This window comes from Cebidichthys violaceus, unplaced genomic scaffold, assembly GCF_023349555.1.
Source record: "Cebidichthys violaceus isolate CVI_PGR_0920_01 unplaced genomic scaffold, fCebVio1.0.p SCAF_109, whole genome shotgun sequence".
Taxonomy (NCBI): Eukaryota; Metazoa; Chordata; class Actinopteri; order Perciformes; family Stichaeidae; genus Cebidichthys; species Cebidichthys violaceus.
Window position 1 is genome coordinate 357,501 of NW_027176273.1, and position 21,681 is coordinate 379,181.

At 41.5% G+C, this 21,681-nt stretch overlaps 4 protein-coding genes across 5 annotated transcripts in view; 2 read left to right on the top strand and 2 right to left on the bottom strand.

Annotated features, from left to right (window-relative positions):
• The window catches only part of si:ch211-191i18.4 (uncharacterized protein LOC799350 homolog), a 1,827-nt gene extending 1,523 nt beyond the window's left edge, over nucleotides 1–304 (top strand). Inside the window, exon 3 of the mRNA XM_068733611.1 lies at nucleotides 1–304. This exon is cut by the window's left edge and continues 168 nt beyond it. The gene's annotated coding sequence lies outside the window, so the exon portion shown is untranslated.
• A 1,691-nt stretch (nucleotides 305–1,995) lies between these two features.
• On the top strand, nucleotides 1,996–9,115 carry jtb (jumping translocation breakpoint). 2 transcript variants are annotated; one of them, XM_068733579.1, is made up of 6 exons: nucleotides 1,996–2,177; nucleotides 2,820–3,068; nucleotides 3,474–3,511; nucleotides 3,591–3,676; nucleotides 3,820–3,899; nucleotides 8,368–9,115. In XM_068733579.1, the coding sequence occupies exons 2-6, from the start codon at nucleotides 2,980–2,982 to the stop codon at nucleotides 8,522–8,524; spliced, it is 450 nt and encodes a 149-aa protein (XP_068589680.1). In that variant the 5' UTR covers nucleotides 1,996–2,177; nucleotides 2,820–2,979; the 3' UTR covers nucleotides 8,525–9,115. The 2 variants fall into 2 exon arrangements, with proteins under 2 accessions (XP_068589680.1, XP_068589689.1); XM_068733588.1 differs by having other exon boundaries at nucleotides 3,594–3,676.
• Nucleotides 9,116–9,197: 82 nt separating this feature from the next.
• On the bottom strand, nucleotides 9,198–13,231 carry glmp (glycosylated lysosomal membrane protein). Its single transcript, XM_068733491.1, has 7 exons — nucleotides 13,112–13,231; nucleotides 12,074–12,238; nucleotides 11,070–11,168; nucleotides 10,626–10,790; nucleotides 10,323–10,541; nucleotides 9,821–10,089; nucleotides 9,198–9,737 (listed from the first exon to the last, which is right to left on the bottom strand). Exons 1-7 carry the CDS (start codon nucleotides 13,229–13,231, stop codon nucleotides 9,563–9,565), a joined length of 1,212 nt encoding a protein of 403 aa, XP_068589592.1. The 3' UTR covers nucleotides 9,198–9,562.
• An 847-nt stretch (nucleotides 13,232–14,078) lies between these two features.
• Nucleotides 14,079–21,431, bottom strand: cct3 (chaperonin containing TCP1, subunit 3 (gamma)). Its single transcript, XM_068733367.1, has 14 exons — nucleotides 21,346–21,431; nucleotides 20,240–20,301; nucleotides 19,672–19,722; nucleotides 19,500–19,562; nucleotides 19,309–19,405; nucleotides 19,049–19,166; nucleotides 18,744–18,930; nucleotides 16,373–16,522; nucleotides 16,164–16,296; nucleotides 15,988–16,069; nucleotides 15,710–15,890; nucleotides 14,891–15,136; nucleotides 14,451–14,582; nucleotides 14,079–14,344 (listed from the first exon to the last, which is right to left on the bottom strand). The coding sequence occupies exons 1-14, from the start codon at nucleotides 21,371–21,373 to the stop codon at nucleotides 14,252–14,254; spliced, it is 1,623 nt and encodes a 540-aa protein (XP_068589468.1). The 5' UTR covers nucleotides 21,374–21,431; the 3' UTR covers nucleotides 14,079–14,251.
• Between the last annotated feature and the right edge of the window lie 250 nt (nucleotides 21,432–21,681).

The following is a 21,681-nucleotide window of genomic DNA, read 5'->3' on the forward strand; positions in this document are numbered from 1 at the left end:
AAGTCACTATGTAATAAACACGACGTCACTGTGTAATAAACGCAACGTCACTATGTAATAAACACAACGTCACTATGTAATAAACACAACGTCACTGTGTAATAAACACAACGTCACTGTGTAATAAACATGAGGTCATTATATAATAAACACAACGTCACTGTGTAATAAACACAACGTCACTATGTAATAAACACAACGTCACTATGTAATAAACATGAGGTCATTATATAATAAACATGAGGTCATTATGTAATAAACATGAGGTCATTCTGTAATAAACATGAGGTCATTATATAATAAACATGAGGTCATTCTGTAATAAACATGAGATCATTATGTAATAAACATGAGGTCATTATGTAATAAACATGAGGTCATTATATAATAAACATGAGGTCATTATGTAAAAAACATGAGGTCATTATATAATAAACATGAGGTCATTATGTAATAAACATGAGGTCATTATATAATAAACATGAGGTCATTCTGTAATAAACATGAGATCATTATGTAATAAACATGAGGTCATTCTGTAATAAACATGAGGTCATTATGTAATAAACATGAGGTCATTATATAATAAACATGAGGTCATTCTGTAATAAACATGAGGTCATTATATAATAAACATGAGGTCATTATATAATAAACATGAGGTCATTATGTAATAAACATGAGGTCATTCTGTAATAAACATGAGGTCATTATGTAATAAACATGAGGTCATTATGTAATAAACATGAGGTCATTCTGTAATAAACATGAGGTCATTCCGTAATAAACATGAGATCATTATATAATAAACATGAGGTCATTCTGTAATAAACATGAGGTCATTATGTAAAAAACATGAGGTCATTATATAATAAACATGAGGTCATTATGTAATAAACATGAGGTCATTATATAATAAACATGAGGTCATTCTGTAATAAACATGAGGTCATTCTGTAATAAACATGAGGTCATTCTGTAATAAACATGAGATCATTATGTAATAAACATGAGGTCATTCTGTAATAAACATGAGGTCATTATGTAATAAACATGAGGTCATTATATAATAAACATGAGGTCATTCTGTAATAAACATGAGGTCATTATATAATAAACATGAGGTCATTCTGTAATAAACATGAGGTCATTATATAATAAACATGAGGTTATTATATAATAAACATGAGGTCATTCTGTAATAAACATGAGGTCATTATATAATAAACATGAGGTCATTCTGTAATAAACATGAGGTCATTATATAATAAACATGAGGTCATTATATAATAAACATGAGGTCATTCTGTAATAAACATGAGGTCATTATATAATAAACATGAGGTCATTCTGTAATAAACATGAGGTCATTATATAATAAACATGAGGTCATTCTGTAATAAACATGAGGTCATTATATAATAAACATGAGGTCATTATATAATAAACATGAGGTCATTATATAATAAACATGAGGTCATTCTGTAATAAACATGAGGTCATTCTGTAATAAACATGAGGTCATTATGTAATAAACATGAGGTCATTCTGTAATAAACATGAGGTCATTATATAATAAACATGAGGTCATTCTGTAATAAACATGAGGTCATTCTGTAATAAACATGAGGTCATTCTGTAATAAACATGAGGTCATTCTGTAATAAACTAACTGAAGAGACGGACTGAAGGACAAACAAGGACACGTTCATTAATGTTTAATAAAGTTTAATATAGAATGTAACTTCTTTATTTATTCACTTTTCATTTTATTATAATAATAATAATTGTTATTATTATTTTTACTATTGTTGATGTTATTATTATTTTCATCATCATCATCATCATCATCATCATCATCATCATCATTATTATTATTATTATTATTATTATCATTACTTATTTAAATGAGAAATGAACAGCAGAGGGCGACATAAACCTTCACCGTTGGTTTAGAAGAAGAAGAAAAATTAACCGGAAGTAGAGTAAGAACAACAGGAAGTAGAAGCAGCAGCTGGATGCTAAGCTGTCGGTCTCACGTCTTCAGGACAGATTCGGTACCAGTCGTCTGATGACGTCAGAACCTTTATTTACGGTCCCTTCTTCTTCTCTTCTATTCTTCTTTTTATCTTCTTCATGTGTTGATTTAAAGATGGTGGCTGTTTCAGCGGATCACGGTGAGTGTTCACACCGGGAGCTAAGCTAGCTAACATTAGCATGCTAACTGTTAGCATTAGCCGGATTGTTTTCTCAGCGAGAGTCTCCTAAATTATTAATACGCCGTTGTGTGAAAATATGTCACGGTAAAATAGTCACTGACGTCAAACACCGCGTGTGTCGTCCTTCAGTTTTAGTAGAGATGGTTTGGGTTAGCTTGTTAGCCTGTTAGCTGCCCTGCTAACTGCTGACGAAAACAACAGAGAGAAAGTTTCAGATTAGAAAACAAACATCAGCAGAGGAATATTAAATATATGACGTCAGCTATTATTCATAACTGTGTAACTTTGTACATGTTGGTGGAGAGGGGGGGGGGGGGGGGGGCTTGTGGTAAGCTAAAGCTACATTACAGGTCGTTCCATTAATGTAATACAGGTTTAACATCTCTCACTTTAACATCTCTCACTTCCTGAAATGAATGAAGACGAAGGGTGAAAGTCATCTTTTCTATAACACATATGTATCTATCCAGTCCTGTATGGGGGGGGGGGGGCTCAATAACTTGAATGTTTACTACATTTGATCAGGAAACAATGAAGCGCATTGTCAGCTTTTCCTGATATAAAACAAACAGAAAGTTTTATCTTTGTTTTATCTTTCAGGTTTCAGTCTGGAGCTCTAAAACACTTTCAGTCAGATCACCATGTAGACGGCTGAACCGACTTACTGAACCGACAAACAGCTGGTCACTAACTAGTCACTAACCAGTCAGTAACCAGTACCAGGGTGGCAGTGGCGTCGTCCTGGTGGAGGAGCAGGCTGATGGAGAGCGACTGTCGGGTCCCTGTGGTCTGTTGTCGGCCTCGAGTCCTCGTCCTCCACGCTCTGTTCTGGGGCCTCGTGTCCCTCAGGTTAGTCTGTAGGTCAGAGGTCAGTCTGTTGTCGTTGTGTCTAACATGTCGTCTCTAACATGTCGTCTCTGACGTGTCGTCATTGTCTCTAACATGTTGTCTCCAACATGTCGTCATTGTCTCTAACATGTTGTCTCTAACATGGCGTTGTTGTCTCCAACATGTCGTTGTTGTCTCTAACATGTCGTCTCTGACATGATGTCTCTGACATGTCGTCGTTGTCTCTAACATGTTGTCGTCGTTGTCTCTAACATGTCATCTCTAACATGTTGTCTCTGACACGTCGTCATTGTCTCTAACATGTTGTCTCCAACATGTTGTGGTTGTCTCTAACATGTTGTTGTTGTTGTTGTCGTTAACATGTTGTCTCTAACATGTTGTCTCTAACATGTCGTTGTGTTTCAGGGTGTTTGGAGCGGCTCTGCTGAGTGAAGAGAGAACAGGTGAGAACCAATCAGAAACGATCTTTAAACAGCAGTTGTGAGGACTCTGACCTCTGACCTCCCTCTTCTTGTCATCCAGCAGTGAAACAGCTGATCGCCCCCTGCTGGCTGCTGGAGGACTTCGTGGTGACGACAGAGTGTTCACAGTGTAACGCCTTCCAGAGCGTGAGTGATGCTTTTAAAGACCTCGTCCACAGGTTTACTTAGTAAACAGCTGACTGTAGTAACAATGCTAACGTTGTTGTTGTTGTGTAACAGCTGACTGCAGTAAAGATGCTAACGTTGTTGTTGTTGTTGTTGTGTTTCAGAGGTCGTGGTCGTCCTGTGAACTGACGGGATACGTGGAGAGAGTCAACTGCACCCGATCCAACCGAGACGAGCACAAGAGGTTTGTTTACTGAACTCTACCGTCTCTGTACTGAACTCTACCATCTCTTTACTGAACTCTACCATCTCTCTACTGAACTCTACCGTCTCTGTACTGAACTCTACCATCTCTTTACTGAACTCTACCGTCTCTTTACTGAACTCTACCATCTCTTTACTGAACTCTACCATCTCTCTACTGAACTCTACCGTCTCTGTACTGAACTCTACCATCTCTTTACTGAACTCTACCGTCTCTCTACTGAACTCTACCATCTCTCTACTGAACTCTACCATCTCTCTACTGAACTCTACCATCTCTGTACTGAACTCTACCATCTCTTTACTGAACTCTACCGTCTCTCTACTGAACTCTACCATCTCTCTACTGAACTCTACCATCTCTGTACTGAACTCTACCATCTCTGTACTGAACTCTACCGTCTCTGTACTGAACTCTACCATCTCTTTACTGAACTCTACCGTCTCTCTACTGAACTCTACCATCTCTTTACTGAACTCTACCATCTCTCTACTGAACTCTACCATCTCTGTACTGAACTCTACCATCTCTTTACTGAACTCTACCGTCTCTCTACTGAACTCTACCGTCTCTGTACTGAACTCTACCATCTCTTTACTGAACTCTACCGTCTCTGTACTGAACTCTACCATCTCTCTACTGAACTCTACCATCTCTGTACTGAACTCTACCATCTCTTTACTGAACTCTACCATCTCTCTACTGAACTCTACCGTCTCTGTACTGAACTCTACCATCTCTTTACTGAACTCTACCGTCTCTCTACTGAACTCTACCATCTCTTTACTGAACTCTACCATCTCTCTACTGAACTCTACCGTCTCTGTACTGAACTCTACCGTCTCTCTACTGAACTCTACCATCTCTCTACTGAACTCTACCGTCTCTGTACTGAACTCTACCATCTCTTTACTGAACTCTACCATCTCTCTACTGAACTCTACCATCTCTTTACTGAACTCTACCGTCTCTCTACTGAACTCTACCGTCTCTCGACTGAACTCTACCGTCTCTCAACTGGCCTTTACCGTCTCTCGACTGAACTCTAGCGTCTCTCTACTGAACTCTACCGTCTCTTTACTGAACTCTAGCGTCTCTCTACTGAACTCTACCGTCTCTTTACTGAACTCTAGCGTCTCTCTACTGAACTCTACCATCTCTCTCCTGAACTCTAGTGCCTCTCTACTGAACTCTACCGTCTCTTTACTGAACTCTACCGTCTCTCTACTGAACTCTACCGTCTCTCTACTGAACTCTAGCGTCTCTTTACTGAACTGTATTTACTGAACTCTACCGTCTCTTTACTGAACTCTACCGTCTCTCTACTGAACTCTACCGTCTCTTTACTGAACTCTATTTACTGAACTCTACCGTCTCTCTACTGAACTGTTCCCTCTTTTTACTGAACTCTACCGTCTCTCTACTGAACTCTAGCGTCTCTCTACTGAACTCTACCGTCTCTTTACTGAACTCTATTTACTGAACTCTACCGCCTCTCTACTGAACTCTACCGCCTCTCTACTGAACTCTATTTACTGAACTCTAGCGTCTCTCTACTGAACTCTAGCGTCTCTCTACTGAACTCTAGCGTCTCTCTACTGAACTCTACCGTCTCTCTACTGAACTCTACCGTCTCTTTACTGAACTCTACCGTCTCTTTACTGAACTCTATTTACTGAACTCTACCGTCTCTTTACTGAACTCTACCGTCTCTCTACTGAACTCTAGCGTCTCTTTACTGAACTGTATTTACTGAACTCTACCGTCTCTTTACTGAACTCTACCGTCTCTCTACTGAACTCTACCGTCTCTTTACTGAACTCTATTTACTGAACTCTACCGTCTCTCTACTGAACTGTTCCCTCTTTTTACTGAACTCTACCGTCTCTCTACTGAACTCTAGCGTCTCTCTACTGAACTCTACCGTCTCTTTACTGAACTCTATTTACTGAACTCTACCGCCTCTCTACTGAACTCTACCGCCTCTCTACTGAACTCTATTTACTGAACTCTAGCGTCTCTCTACTGAACTCTAGCGTCTCTCTACTGAACTCTAGCGTCTCTCTACTGAACTCTACCGTCTCTCTACTGAACTCTACCGTCTCTTTACTGAACTCTACCGTCTCTTTACTGAACTCTATTTACTGAACTCTACCGTCTCTTTACTGAACTCTACCGTCTCTCTACTGAACTCTAGCGTCTCTTTACTGAACTGTATTTACTGAACTCTACCGTCTCTTTACTGAACTCTACCGTCTCTCTACTGAACTCTAGCGTCTCTCTACTGAACTCTAGCGTCTCTCTACTGAACTCTACCGTCTCTCTACTGAACTCTACCGTCTCTTTACTGAACTCTACCGTCTCTTTACTGAACTCTATTTACTGAACTCTACCGTCTCTTTACTGAACTCTACCGTCTCTCTACTGAACTCTAGCGTCTCTTTACTGAACTGTATTTACTGAACTCTACCGTCTCTTTACTGAACTCTACCGTCTCTCTACTGAACTCTACCGTCTCTTTACTGAACTCTATTTACTGAACTCTACCGTCTCTCTACTGAACTGTTCCCTCTTTTTACTGAACTCTACCGTCTCTCTACTGAACTCTAGCGTCTCTCTACTGAACTCTACCGTCTCTTTACTGAACTCTATTTACTGAACTCTACCGCCTCTCTACTGAACTCTACCGCCTCTCTACTGAACTCTATTTACTGAACTCTACCGTCTCTCTACTGAACTCTAGCGTCTCTCTACTGAACTCTAGCGTCTCTCTACTGAACTCTACCGTCTCTCTACTGAACTCTACCGTCTCTTTACTGAACTCTACCGTCTCTTTACTGAACTCTATTTACTGAACTCTACCGTCTCTTTACTGAACTCTACCGTCTCTCTACTGAACTCTAGCGTCTCTTTACTGAACTGTATTTACTGAACTCTACCGTCTCTTTACTGAACTCTACCGTCTCTCTACTGAACTCTACCGTCTCTTTACTGAACTCTATTTACTGAACTCTACCGTCTCTCTACTGAACTGTTCCCTCTTTTTACTGAACTCTACCGTCTCTCTACTGAACTCTACCGTCTCTTTACTGAACTCTATTTACTGAACTCTACCGTCTCTCTACTGAACTGTTCCCTCTTTTTACTGAACTCTACCGTCTCTCTACTGAACTCTACCGTCTCTCTACTGAACTCTACCGTCTCTCTACTGAACTCTACCGTCTCTTTACTGAACTCTATTTACTGAACTCTACCATCTATTTACTGAACTCTACCGTCTCTGTACTGAACTCTACCATCTCTTTACTGAACTCTACCGTCTCTGTACTGAACTCTACCATCTATTTACTGAACTCTACCGTCTCTCTACTGAACTCTACCGTCTCTTTACTGAACTCTACCGTCTCTCGACTGAACTCTACCGTCTCTTTATTTACTGGCCTCTACCGTCTCTCGACTGAACTCTACCGTCTCTCAACTGGCCTTTACCGTCTCTCGACTGAACTCTAGCGTCTCTCTACTGAACTCTACCGTCTCTTTACTGAACTCTAGCGTCTCTCTACTGAACTCTACCGTCTCTTTACTGAACTCTATTTACTGAACTCTACCGTCTCTCTCCTGAACTCTAGTGCCTCTCTACTGAACTCTACCGTCTCTTTACTGAACTCTATTTACTGAACTCTACCGTCTCTCTACTGAACTGTTCCCTCTTTTTACTGAACTCTACCGTCTCTTTACTGAACTCTACCGTCTCTCTACTGAACTCTAGCATCTCTCTACTGAACTCTACCGTCTCTTTACTGAACTCTAGCGTCTCTCTACTGAACTCTACCGTCTCTTTACTGAACTCTACCGTCTCTTTACTGAACTCTACCGTCTCTTTACTGAACTCTATTTACTGAACTCTACCGTCTCTCTACTGAACTCTACCGTCTCTCTACTGAACTCTACCGTCTCTTTACTGAACTCTATTTACTGAACTCTACCGTCTCTTTACTGAACTCTATTTACTGAACTCTACCGTCTCTCTACTGAACTCTACCGTCTCTTTACTGAACTCTATTTACTGAACTCTACCGTCTCTCTACTGAACTCTACCGTCTCTTTACTGAACTCTATTTACTGAACTCTACCGCCTCTCTACTGAACTCTACCGCCTCTCTACTGAACTCTATTTACTGAACTCTACCGTCTCTCTACTGAACTCTAGCGTCTCTCTACTGAACTCTAGCGTCTCTCTCCTGAACTCTACCGTCTCTCTACTGAACTCTACCGTCTCTTTACTGAACTCTACCGTCTCTCGACTGAACTCTACCGTCTCTTTATTTACTGGCCTTTATCGTCTCTTGACTGAACTCTACCGTCTCTCGACTGGCCTTTACCGTCTCTCGACTGAACTCTACCGGCTCTTTATTTACTGAACTCTACTGTCCCCCCTGCCCCCCAGCTGTCGCTCTGCAGTGATGGAGGACCATCTCTTCTGGAAGTTCGAGGCGGCCATGTTGGCTCTGACGGCCGTCTTCGCCGTCCTCGTGTTCGTCCGTCAGCGTTGGCTCGACCGTCTCGCCTCTGAGAAAGTCCGCCGCCAGATTGAGTCCATTTAGGAGACCAGGGCCTGGACCGAGAGTCTTTTATCCTGATCCAGACTCTGAGATCTATCAGGGATCGGGACTAAATCCAAACCTGCAGAGAACGGGACTGTTTGTCTTCATAGAGACAAAACGAGGAGCGAAAACCAACCAGCTGTTTGAACTGTGATCACAATGAAACTTATTAAAACTTCAAAAGTTTTAAAGTGATGTTTTCTGAAATATGTTTGAGGAACTCAAAAGGTGTTAAAATTAAGATTTGAATGCTGAAAAGATTAGAAGTAATTTATAATAAAATTCTGTCAACTTTTTACATTTGAATTCTCAATATTTAGTTCAATCTGATGGAAAAAGTCTGAATTTCAGTTCCTTATAAAAGTTATTTAAATCAACATTAAGTGAAAGTTTAACATTGATAATGGATCCAGAGCTACATCTTAATTGGTTAATTGATCCTCTCTTATTGCTTATTGTTTCATTCAGCAGTCTGACGGTCAAATGTCTGAGTGTCTTTGAACGCGGCACCAGCAGGAGTCATGTCTTCATTTTATAGTTTGACTGTAATTATGTTTGTTTGTTTCTGACAAAATAAATTGATGAAACTAATTCAGAGTAAGAATTTTAAATAAACCTCGACAATCTCACAGGAAGTTAAACTACGTTAAGTAGAACTGGAACAAACAGTGAATCAGCAGATTAAACTTTATTCATTAAAAACACGTTTTACTCACTAAACATTGTCAACATACGTTGTTTACGTCTGTGTTGATTTTCTAACCCGTTCATTAAGGAATACTGTCAACAATACTCAGTAAATGTGGATTCATCCACAGCTGAAAATAGTCCAAAGTCTCTGTTTCCTGTTTCATCTTCAAATAATTTAATAATTATTATAAAAGTGTCAGAATTAATTTCTCTTTAAATATGAGAAAAAAAAGAAAAAAAAACACTTCCTGTGTCCTGATTGGTCAGCTGGACTCTGATATCATCAGACTCAATCAATGAGTCTTCTAAAAAATAAAAACGTTGAGTTTTAAACCCTCCGATCAACCGTCAGTTGATTGGTTCGTAGGCCGTCTCCGAGGCCGCCGCCCTCTTACGGATGCAGACGCAGACTCCGCCCAGCAACAGGAGGATCATGGGAGTTCCCAGACCGATCGCCATTACGGCGAGAACCAGCGGGGAGAAGGCGTCAACGGGCGGAGAACCGGAGCCCAGCAGCACCGTCCTGAAGGAGGTAAAGAGGCATTAACTCTGTTTTGTTTCTGATGGACAGTTACAATAGAATGAATCATTTCACATCAAACGGACCAGCTGAAGAACTTGGTGCTGTTGTAGAACGGTTCTCCCGCGAGGCCGAAGCTCACGTTGAGTCTGAATGTTTGCGGTTCTGCGTAGAACGCTCGGATCAGACCGGACGCTGCTGCCGCCTCCTCGCCGCTCTCAGGCCGTGGGTCGGAGTGGTGGCACGGTGTGGCGAACTCCAGAGCCGGGTCGGACCGCCGGTACGACACCGGCTTCCACTGAAGGAAACCCAGAACATCAGAGCTGCCGTTCACCGAGGACACCCACTGAGACACCTGAGAGGTTAACCAGGTTAAAGCAACAGTTAGTGCTGCTCCCATCATATGAATCATTGACATCATGTGGATCTATTATGTTAATGTTTTATACTTCTGTTCATCCTGGAGAGGAAGCTGCTCTCCTGAGGTTTCGCTTCATAACCGGTTAAACTGTCGGTACTTTCTTTAGTTATTTATATGGTTTCTGTGGTTCAGCAGTTTAACTTCCTGTTGACTGAATTCTTGATCACCTTGAATATTGACGGTGTGAACTCGTCGTCGATCGATCGGTGAACCTCCACTCTGCTCAGAGGATAAGCCCCGCCCACCGCCTGCAGCTCCAATAGGAACCTCGAACGAGTCGCACGTGGTGACACACCGTCGAGCCACACCCTCAACTGGGAGGAGTTAGCCGTGTGGAGGAGGCGAGGCCAGGACTGATCCCGCCCTTCTGACTCAAACGCAGAGAGCTGGAAGAAGAACAACACATAAAGATTATGTTTTAGTAATTAATCTCAAACTACAATAAACATCGTGTCAGGTTCACGTTCGACCTGCAGGCAGAGCGACCCGTTGATGAAGGTCTTGGCGGCTCCGCACAGCAGAGCGCTGAGACCAGACAGGTTGAGATGGGACCAGGTGAAGTCCTGCAGCTCGTACGGAGGGAAGAGGTCCGCGGTTGGATCGGCTGTGTCGTTCACGTCATCGTACTCCAACAGCTGAGGAAACAGGAAAGAGTTCAGTTACCAAAGAAAAGGTTTTACTCTCACATACATACAAACTAAATGTGGAATTAATTACGGTTACATATGAGTCATAAAAAGTTACTAATGAGTCAAATTAAATGTTTCTGTCTGCAGGTTTAAGGTGGACTGGCTGGTGTTGGTAGATTTAAGGTGGACTGGCTGGTGTTGGTGGGTTTAAGGTGGACTGGCTGGTGTTGGTAGATTTAAGGTGGACTGGCTGGTGTTGGTAGATTTAAGGTGGACGTTTCTGACCCTGCTGAAGACGACAGCGGAGCTGTACAGGATGCTGCTCTCTGGCTCCACCTTCAGGCTGCCGCTGATGTTACGAGCCTCAAACTGAGGCCAGTTCACCTGAGAGAGAAAAACATAGTATAGTATGTCATAAAACGTCTTAGTAGAGTGTAGTACTACCTTTACCAAGGCTACAGAGTAGTACTACCTCTCTGAGGATCTGTTCTGGTTTGTCTCTTCTTCCTCTCTCTGGTATCCACACTGTCCAGGTTTTATTGAACAGTTTACTTATAGTCACAATAGTAACCGTTTTATTTGTTAATAAAACACATTGTTGCCACTTTAACTCTACTGGTCGAAGAGCACAGACCTCCACGGTAGAAGATGAAGAGCACAGACCTCCACGGTAGAAGATGAAAAGCACAGACCTCCACGGTAGAAGATGAAAAGCACAGACCTCCACGGTAGAAGATGAAAAGCACAGACCTCCACGGTAGAAGAAGAAGAGCACAGACCTCCACGGTAGAAGAAGAAGAGCACAGACCTTCACGGTAGAAGAAGAAGAGCACAGATCTTCACGGTAGAAGAAGAAGAGCACAGACCTCCACGGTAGAAGAAGAAGAGCACAGACCTTCACGGTAGAAGAAGAAGAGCACAGACCTCTACGGTAGAAGAAGAAGAGCACAGACCTCCACAGTAGAAGAAGAGAACAGACCTCCACAGTGGAAGAAGAGCACAGACCTCCACAGTGGAAGAAGAGCACAGACCTCCACAGTAAAAGAAGAGCACAGACCTCCACAGTAGAAGAAGAAGAGCACAGACCTCCACAGTGGAAGAAGAGCACAGACCTCCACAGTAGAAGAAGAAGAGAACAGACCTCCACAATAGAAGAAGAAGAGCACAGACCTCCACAGTAGTAGAAGAAGAAGAGCACAGACCTTCACGGTAGAAGAAGAAGAGCACAGACCTTCACGGTAGAAGAAGAAGAGCACAAACCTTCACGGTAGAAGAAGAAGAGCACAGACCTTCACGGTAGAAGAAGAAGAGTTGGTGTGGATCAGCAGCAGCGTCGGCGCCCCCTGGCTGCAGAACAGGAAGTGCAGCGTATCGTTCACTCCTCTGGCTCTCACGTGCAGCAGGTCGCCACCGGAGGGCGACGAGGACGAACCAGGGTTCAACTCTACCGTCAACTGAGGAGAGAAGAAGAGACGGCGATCAGAGAGTGATTGATCGAACGTTAATAACACAATGATATTAAAGAACATTAATAACACAATGATATTAAAGAACATTAATAACACAATGATATGAAAGAACGTTAATAAAACAATATAAAAGAGCATTAATAACAATAATATTAAAGAACATTACTAACACAATAATATTAAAGAACGTGAGGAGAACCTTGTGGTTAACAGGCGACCAATAATTATGATCCTAAAGTAACTCTGCATTAGGAGTACTTTTACTTTTGATACATATTGTTGCTAATACTCCTGTACTTATACTTTTTACATGTACTTAAATAAATTATCTGAAAAGTAACTGAAGTCTTTAAAACAAATGTAGTGAAGTTAAACTAGAACGTTACACGTAGGTAAAGTACAAGTACCTCTAAGTAAAGTACCAGTACCTCTACGTAAAATACAAGTACCTCTACGTAAAGTACAAGTACCTCTAAGTAAAGTACAAGTACCTCTACGTAAAGTACCAGTACCTTGATTTGTTGCTCCACAGATTTACAAGTTAAATTATTAAAAGTAAAACTTCACTTTCATGTTTTATTTCTATAATTTATAATAATTAAAAACAACATTGATGTTTTTTGACCTGTGGAATGTGACGTCATTAATCCGTTTGTTTTATTGTATTTTTTTCCGGTTTCAAATGAAATAAAATACAACTTTGAAATAAAGTATTTAAACAATGATCGACATTAAAGTCCGATTAGTTGTTTTAGTTTTTGTTAAATACAAAAAAATAAATGTTAAACACAGTTTCACTTCCGGTTTCTTTCACTGAATATTACATATAAATATTAAGAGTTTATCATATGTTCTCACGTTTCTTCTGAAAGCTTCTCCGCTGAATGAACTTTGACACAAACTGAAAACAGAAAACAGAAAAACGAGAGAAGAAAAAGAAGAAACTCCGCAGCTCCGTTCCTTCGCTGTAGCCGCCATCTTTGTTGTGGCCGAGCGGAGCAGGTCACATGACCAAATCATTTAGGACCCGCCCTCCTCTCCCTCTCATTGGCTCACCAACTCTCAATCTAACCCCGGAAACGAGTACGAGCCAATCAGAGGCGGGTTCATCCTCCACAAGTCAGCTGACCCATTTAAAAAAACTTTATTACCAAAATGATTAATTTACAATCAGTGTGACGATCAATAAAGAAACAAAAACGTTTTAACATTGAATAAGTTTAAATAAATATAAGATATTACAGAATGAAAAACATTAAATAAATCAGAGTTTAGTGACACCAGTAAAGAGATAAAACTGAAATCAGATTAAAACATTTTTAAATTATATTTATTAATTTAATAACAATCTCATCTGTTGTTACTGATTATATCTATTTTTCATGTTTTAAACATCTTAGATGTGACTTGATATTAAAAGGTTTCTATCAAACATCTTGTTTATTAATAAATGACGTCATGTTATAGATTATATTACAATAAGATCCACCGTTAAAGAGATCAACGCATTGATGACGTTTTAACATGTAAACATTCACTCGATATTAACTATTGATCAGCTGGTTCATGACAGGTGGAACATAAGATATCGTACACGAGGTCCAGGTCTGAGGTGGTCCAGGTCTGACGAGGTCCAGGTCTGAAGTGGAACATAAGATATCATACACGAGGTCCAGGTCTGAGGCGGTCCAGGTCTGAGGCGGAACATAAGATATCGTACACGAGGTCCAGGTCTGACAAGGTCCAGATCTGAGGTGGTTCAGGTCTCGGTTTCAGAGAACTCAACACAAAGACTTCAATGTATCAGAAATAAAAACATGACGAGTTTCTAACTTTATTGACTGTTTATTGAGTTTCAGTGAGTCGTCTGGTCCACACACACACACACACACACACACACACACACACACACACACACACACACACACACACACACACACACACACACACACACACACAGTTGGAGTGGTTCTGATGTGGATCTGGATCGATGTGGATCTACTCGGCTCCCTGTCCTCCCATCTGACCGTCTTTGTCTTTCTTCTTGTGACCAGAGACGATGTCATCGATGCGCAGCAACAAGATGGCCGTCTGAACAACAGACAGGTAGAGAGAGAGAGACAGGTAGAGAGAGACAGGGTTACAGTGAGAAGTACGTGAATCAATCATTAATATTAATGTCAGTGAGTGTTCTGACCTCCACGGCCGTCTTGTAGGTCTGAGCTTTAACAGCCAGCGGCTCCCAGATACCCAGAGCCATCATGTCAGACAGACAGCCTGTCTCACCATCCACGCCCCAGTTCACACTGCTGTCCTGAGTGTGTTTGGCCTGAGGAGACAGACGGACGATCAGTGAGCGCTCAATACTATCAATAAAGTTATTATTAGAAATACAGTTGTTGACGTTATAAATAAAGTTATTGTTTGACGTTATAAATAAAGCTGTTATTGACGTTATCAATAAAGTTGTTATTGATTGACGTTAAAAATAAAGTTATAAATAAAGCTGTTATTGATTGACGTTATAGATAAAGTTATTATTATAAATACAGTTGTTGATGTTATAAAGTTATTGATTGACATAAATAAAGTTATAAATAAAGCTGTTATTGATTGACGTTATAAATAAAGTTGTACCCTCAGTGAAGTCAGGACCCTGATGGTGGAGGCCCCACAGTTCTGGATCAGGGTTCTGGGGATCACCTCCAGAGCCTGAGCCACAGCTCTGTAGGGCCACTGATCAACACCGGTCAGAGAGCGAGAACGTTCCATCAGACGTTTAGACACCGCCATCTCCACAGCTCCGCCTCCAGGCAACAGGAAGGGCTCCAATAACACGTTACGACACACCTGCATGGCATCCTGGAGGTTCCTCTCCACCTCCTGAAGGAAAGGAAGCGTCAAGGGTAAGGTAAGGTAAGGGTCTATGACAGGTCACACGTGTAGCTGACGAAAGCAGTGGAAGTGACGGTGAAACTGATGAAAGCAGTGGAAGTGAAGATGAAACCGACGAAAGCAGTTGAAGTGACGGTGAAACAGACAAAAGCAGATGAAGTGACGGTGAAACAGACAAAAGCAGATGAAGTGACGGTGAAACAGACGAAAGCAGATGAAGTGACGGTGAAACAGACGAAAGCAGATGAAGTGACGGTGAAACTGATGAAAGCAGATGAAGTGATGGTGAAACTGATGAAAGCAGCGGAAGTGACGGTGAAACAGACGAAAGCAGATGAAGTGACGGTGAAACTGATGAAAGCAGTGGAAGTGACGGTGAAACTGATGAAAGCAGTGGAAGTGACGGTGAAACAGACGAAAGCAGATGAAGTGACGGTGAAACTGATGAAAGCAGATGAAGTGACGGTGAAACAGACGAAAGCAGATGAAGTGACGGTGGTAGAATGAAGAGCTGAACACAGAGGTGGATTAATAACAATAATGAATAATACGATTTCTTACAGCCAGGATCTCCTTGCTGGCTCCTCTCAGCAGGATGGTGCAGGCTTTCGGGTCTTTACACTCGGTGACGAAGGCGAAATACTCATCACCGATCTTCTTCACTTCAAACAGACCCGCCCCCGTACCCACGTCTTCCTCACGCAACTCGTCGGTCCGGCTGGCGATGCGAGCCCCGCACGCCCTGAGAGAGACAGACAGCGTTTACTCAATGTGTCTGCTGAGAGCTGATTGGCTGCTCCACGCGTCTGCTGAGAGCTGATTGGCTGCTCCATGTTTACCTGGCGATGCGGTTGTTGTCAGTCTTCCTCACCCGGCGGATGGCGGTGATGTTTGCCTTCATCAGGTAATGCTGAGCCAGATCTGAGGAGACACCAACAGTTAGATGTGTGTAATGTGTGGTGTGTGTAATGTGATGTGTGTAATGTGATGTGTGTAATGTGATGTGTGCGTTTACCTGAGATCCCCTTCTCAGTGAACAGCAGGTCTGGTTTCAGGCGGATCACGTCCTCACAGATGTGCTGAATGTATTCTTCCTCCATCTGCAGGATTCTATTAAAGTCCTCCTCTTTACTGATCTCTATGTCAGTCTAACACAACACAACACATTATTATTGTTGTTATTATTACTATTGTTGTTATTATTATTGTTGTTGTTATTATTACCTGGCTCTCCCCCTTCTTGTACTCCAGAGAACAGTCCAGCAGGATGATCCGAGGTTCTTTGATGAGACGTCTCATCCGAGGATGAGTCACGTCTTTGTTCACCATCACTCCTCTGAGCACACAGGAGTCCTCTATGATCCCCCCAGGAACCTGAACACACCACGACAACGTTTACCACAGGAACCTGAACACACCAACACCACCCTCACAGACAGACAGGAAGAGGACCCTCAGAGACAGACAGGAAGAGGACCCTCAGAGACAGACAGGAGCTGTGTCTCAATTCAGGGGCTGCATCCTTCGAAGGCTGCATTCGTAGACCGGTTGCGTCACAGCGCTGCAACTAGACCGTCCCATTTCACATGTTTGTTGAAGACTCCTTCAAATGCAGCCTTCAGGTCCCAGATTTGGAGGACACATCTGATGTATCCTTCGCGGCCCAGCATATCCCGAGATGCATTGCGTGCCGATGAAGATTTTATTTGAACCAACATGGCGGCGATTGATGCGAGAGCTGGAGAAACGGCAGGATTCACTTTTAAATGTAAGTATTGGGTTTCAACTCACTAGAATGTCACCGATACTAACGTTAAAGCTAAATAAGAGACCGTATAACATCACATGTGTTAAAATGATCGGTTAAGTTTCGTGACGTTCGTAACTGACGAGCTAACTAGCGTTAGCCGCTGCGCTATTACCAGCTTGTCTGCCTGCATCCGACCGTAGTTTGTAACGTAACTTTAATAACTTTTAATAACTTCACTTTCAAACCTCAGAGGTTCACTGATATCTGACTGAGATTGTGACGATTTTACAGATGATGTATACTTCATATTAACGGACCAACGTGAGCTCAGGTAGACCGGTTATCAACCTGAGATATCACTTTAAGTCCGGTAACGTTACAAACGGTGAGATTAATTACACGAATACACTGAATTTGAGTATTTTTTTAAATTCTGTTCTTGTTTTGTTACAGGAAGCCAGGAGCTGAGGGGAGAACGACGGACAAACATTCAGCAACCATGACTTTGAATTAAGACATTTGTCCATTTGTAATATCTACATTTGACCATCCTGTACTTAAGTTACAGTTACATTATCTCTCATCCTGTACAAAGCCTTCACTAATAACACAACCAGTAGATCCTTCTGATGTGTTATTGTTACTGTCACACAGATGACAGTTATGTCACCTTTTTCTTTTATTTATTTAAATTGAAATAAGACATCCATGTAAATGTGTTCTGTGTGTATTTGTGTTTATTCTGCTGTGTAAAATGTGTCAATCTTCTAGGTTTGCATCCTTGTGTTAACTTTATTGATAACTTTTCATCATTTTCTCAATGTGATTTGGACAATTTTGGAGAAAATGTGCCTGCAAGGGGGGGGGGGGGGGGTTTATATAAAACATATAATGTATGTGCATATGTGTTACTGCAAGTTAATAAACATGTTTGCTGACATTTGTTTTGCTGCTGTTGTTAATGTTAACTGTCTTGATTGATTTCCTTTGCTTTAGGATTGCAATGTATGTATGTATGTATGTATGTATGTATGTATGTATGTATGTATGTATGTATGTATGTATGTATGTATATATATATATATATATATATATATATATATATATATATATATATATATATATATATATATATATATATATATATATGTGTGAATGAAATAAAATAAAGTTATTGATAAATACCTTATTTTAATTACAAGAACTATAACTGATTGAAAATTATTTATTTAATATAGTAACTGATTATTAATTTAAAAAAACAATATTATGAAAAAGAACTATGAATGAGTTATTGAATATATGATTAAAAAAACTGATTAAAAACACTAATCTAAAACCTTTACAGTATATATACTGAAAAGGTTTTAGTTTAATGTATTTGTGTGTGTGTGTATATATATATATATATATATATATATATATATATATATATATATATATATATATATATATATATATATATACACACACATTATATATATTAAAATATATACATTATATATTAAAATATATATATTTAAAATATATACATTATATATATTAAAATATCTATATTTAAAATATCTATATGTATGTATACATATATAGGTATGTATACTGCTGAGCGGGGGGATTCTGCGATGGAGCAGCAAGGGGGGGGGGGCCTGGAACAGCTGGTGATGCAAACAGAAAGTCCTCTGTAGCGTAGGCCGTCTCATTTCGGAGACCACACGGTCCAGCCTTCGCGGTCCTCAAAGGACGCGGCCGACGTAGACCGCGAAGGCTGGGTACTCCGAAGGATGCAGCCCCTGAATTGAGACACAACTAGGAAGAGGACCCTCAGAGACAGACAGGAAGTCGTACCTTCTCCACTTTGGCGTACTTCTTGATGTCGATCTCTTTGCGTCCGTTGTCCTCCAGCTCCACGGTGCGGACGGCGTCCAGAGCGATGCCACAGGCCAGTTCAGACCAGCGGCTCAGAGCTTTGGTGTTGATGGCGGAGTGGACGATCTTCAGCATCATGGAGCGGTCAGACGTGTCCACGGGGGAGCTGAGGACAGGAGGTCAAAGGTCAATCAGATGGTTCAACCACTGAACACACTGTGTGTGTGTGTGTGTACACACATACACACACACACACACACACACACGGAGGCGTGTGTGTGTACCTGAGGTCCTTCAGGGTCTCCAGCATGTCCTCCAGAGCTTGTCTGTAGGCACTGATCACCACCGTCGGGTGCATCTGCTGCTCCAGGAACTGTTCAGCTACAGACAGCATCTCACCGGCTACACACACACACACACACACACACACACACACACACACACACACACACACACACACACACACACAGTCACAGTCATGTACTACTCCTACCAACAGTAATAATAATACTACTACTACTACTACTACTACTACAGAACTCACCCAGGATGATGACAGACGTGGTCCCGTCTCCCACCTCTTCGTCCTGTGTGCGGCTGATCTCGATCATGGACTTGGCTGCAGGATGCTGGACCTGGATCTGTTGACATGGAGACAAGTTTATCTCACTGGTAATAGCATAATAACAACACGTTCACCTCAGTTTATCTCACTGGTAATAACATTCATCTCACCTCTCTGAGGATGGCGTTTCCATCATTTGTCATCACGATACCTCCCATAGGGTCGAGCAACATCTACACACACACACACACACACACACACACACACACACACACATCAATAAACATGATGCAGCTATAAACCAGTTATTACAGACGGGCTTATTGATGTGTGAGGTCTGACCTTCATCATGGCCCGAGGGCCGAGGCAGGTCCTGATGACATCAGCGATGGTCTGAAACACAAACACTCTTCATCATCATCTTCATCACTGGTTCCTCCACCAGCTACAACCAGTTCATACTTTTTAGCAACTGTCTGTGTGTGTGTGTGTGTGTGTGTGTGTGTGTGTGTGTGTGTGTGTGTGTGTGTGTATATATATATATATATATATATATATATATATATATATATATATATATATATATATATATGTGTGTGTGTGTGTGTGTGTATATATGTGTGTGTGTGTGTGCGTGTGCGTGTGCGTGTATATATGTGTGTGTGTGTGCGTGTGCGTGTGCGCGCGCGCGCACGCACGCACACACACACACACACACACACACACACACACACACACACACACACACACACACACACACACACACACACACACACACACACATTAGTATACATGTACACCTGCTTGTATCTGTGTATTTCTTTAAATTCTTGATGAATCTTTCATGTTTATGGTAAAATAACGGGGCCCTCAGGTTGAGCCCCATGTTGAGACCCTCAGCTGGACCCACCTTGGCAGCGTTGATGTTCCCGGTCTGGACTTTACGTCCTGACTCTCTCTTCATGTTGTGGTCTAAAGACAAGAAACAGGAAGTGAGACCACAACAGGGACACACAACACTCTCTCTCAGAGAGACTCACACACACACACACACACACACACACACACACACACACACACTCACAGACACACACAGCGTATTGATGGCAAGAGGACCATAAAACTAATTTAAGAGAACAAACATGTTTTAAAGTATATTTATTGAGTCTCAACATTCAGTGATTAGAGATCAAAACACATTCATGATTATTAAACGTCAGCTGATCAACTGAAGCAGGTAAACAGGAAGTCACTAATCAATAAATATGAGCTGATGAGGTCATCACTGGACCAGGAGCCCTGATCAATAACGTTTAACGTCAGAAGACTTCATCTTTAAAATCAAGAGGCAGCATTTAAACATCACACATTATAGTAACGTGACTCCATCGATCAGCGAAGACAGAACACGTGATCGATAGAACACGTGATCGATCACTGAGGGCGTGGTCGCCTCAACAAAAGAATTAAAACTGCGACCCAGGCAGCATGCTAACGTTAGCTTAGCGGAACCCCATTCAGTCTAAACGGTGCAGAGTCACACCGCTAATAACGTTAAAGCTGCTAATGCTAACGGTTAGCATTGAGGCCCGTTTATAAATATTTAAATAAGAGCCGTTACCGTTAAATAAAGGCCCGCATTAAAAGGCTTCGTTCACAAGTCATGACGTCACGATTTACATGATATCTGATACAATGAGTAAAACGTTAACGGAGTCTGGAACGAGACACGCGTCATAATGAAGCTATGATGAAGCTAGCATTAGCATTAGCTGACGAGCTAGCAGCATTTTAATGCCGAGTAACGAGGGTGTGTTAGCTTAGCTTTAGCATCTCTCGCCACGCTTTAGAACGTACGACACGATGCTAACGATGCTAACACCGGCTAGGTTTAGCCTCGCACATGTCTCCTTTGTGTCTCTAACGGCTACACACCGGCCGCCATGTTGCGTCCCGCGGTTAAACGTGACTTTAGACGTTATAACGTTATACATTTAAAAGTTTCATTTTACTTACTGAGCACTAAAACCTGCTGGCCCATCATCTTGACAGCGCGTGCAGGACAGTTTACGGGATGGAAGGTTCTGGGATGCGCGAGAAGGAGGGAACAACCCGCAGGGGCGGGAAGACAACCACTAGCCTGACCAATCAGCTGAGAGGATTCAATATGATTGACAGGCGCGTCCACCAATAGAATCAATGAGCTGAAGAGTTAAAACTAAGATCAGCCTTCTATGAAAACCAACAAGATGGTCCATGATAATATAATATAATATAATATAATATAATATAATACAATACAATTATTATAATGTAATGTAATATAATATAATACAATATAATGTAATATAA

What these genes read in the sequence shown, in the direction of transcription:
- jtb (XM_068733579.1), top strand. Translation starts at nt 2,980, where the DNA reads ATGGAGAGCGACTGTCGGGTCCCTGTGGTCTGTTGTCGGCCTCGAGTC. An exon ending in TGGGGCCTCGTGTCCCTCAG is followed by an intron (nt 3,069 to 3,473) that starts GTTAGTCTGTAG and finishes GTTGTGTTTCAG; the next exon opens with GGTGTTTGGAGCGGCTCTGC. An exon ending in AGTGTAACGCCTTCCAGAGC is followed by an intron (nt 3,677 to 3,819) that starts GTGAGTGATGCT and finishes GTTGTGTTTCAG; the next exon opens with AGGTCGTGGTCGTCCTGTGA.
- glmp (XM_068733491.1), bottom strand. Translation starts at nt 13,231, where the DNA reads ATGGCGGCTACAGCGAAGGAACGGAGCTGCGGAGTTTCTTCTTTTTCT. An exon ending in CCGCTGTCGTCTTCAGCAGG is followed by an intron (nt 10,791 to 11,069) that starts GTCAGAAACGTC and finishes CTGTTTCCTCAG; the next exon opens with CTGTTGGAGTACGATGACGT. An exon ending in TCACACCGTCAATATTCAAG is followed by an intron (nt 10,090 to 10,322) that starts GTGATCAAGAAT and finishes TTAACCTCTCAG; the next exon opens with GTGTCTCAGTGGGTGTCCTC.
- cct3 (XM_068733367.1), bottom strand. Translation starts at nt 21,373, where the DNA reads ATGATGGGCCAGCAGGTTTTAGTGCTCA. An exon ending in GAAACGCCATCCTCAGAGAG is followed by an intron (nt 19,406 to 19,499) that starts GTGAGATGAATG and finishes CCATGTCAACAG; the next exon opens with ATCCAGGTCCAGCATCCTGC. An exon ending in GAGACCCTGAAGGACCTCAG is followed by an intron (nt 18,931 to 19,048) that starts GTACACACACAC and finishes TCCTGTCCTCAG; the next exon opens with CTCCCCCGTGGACACGTCTG.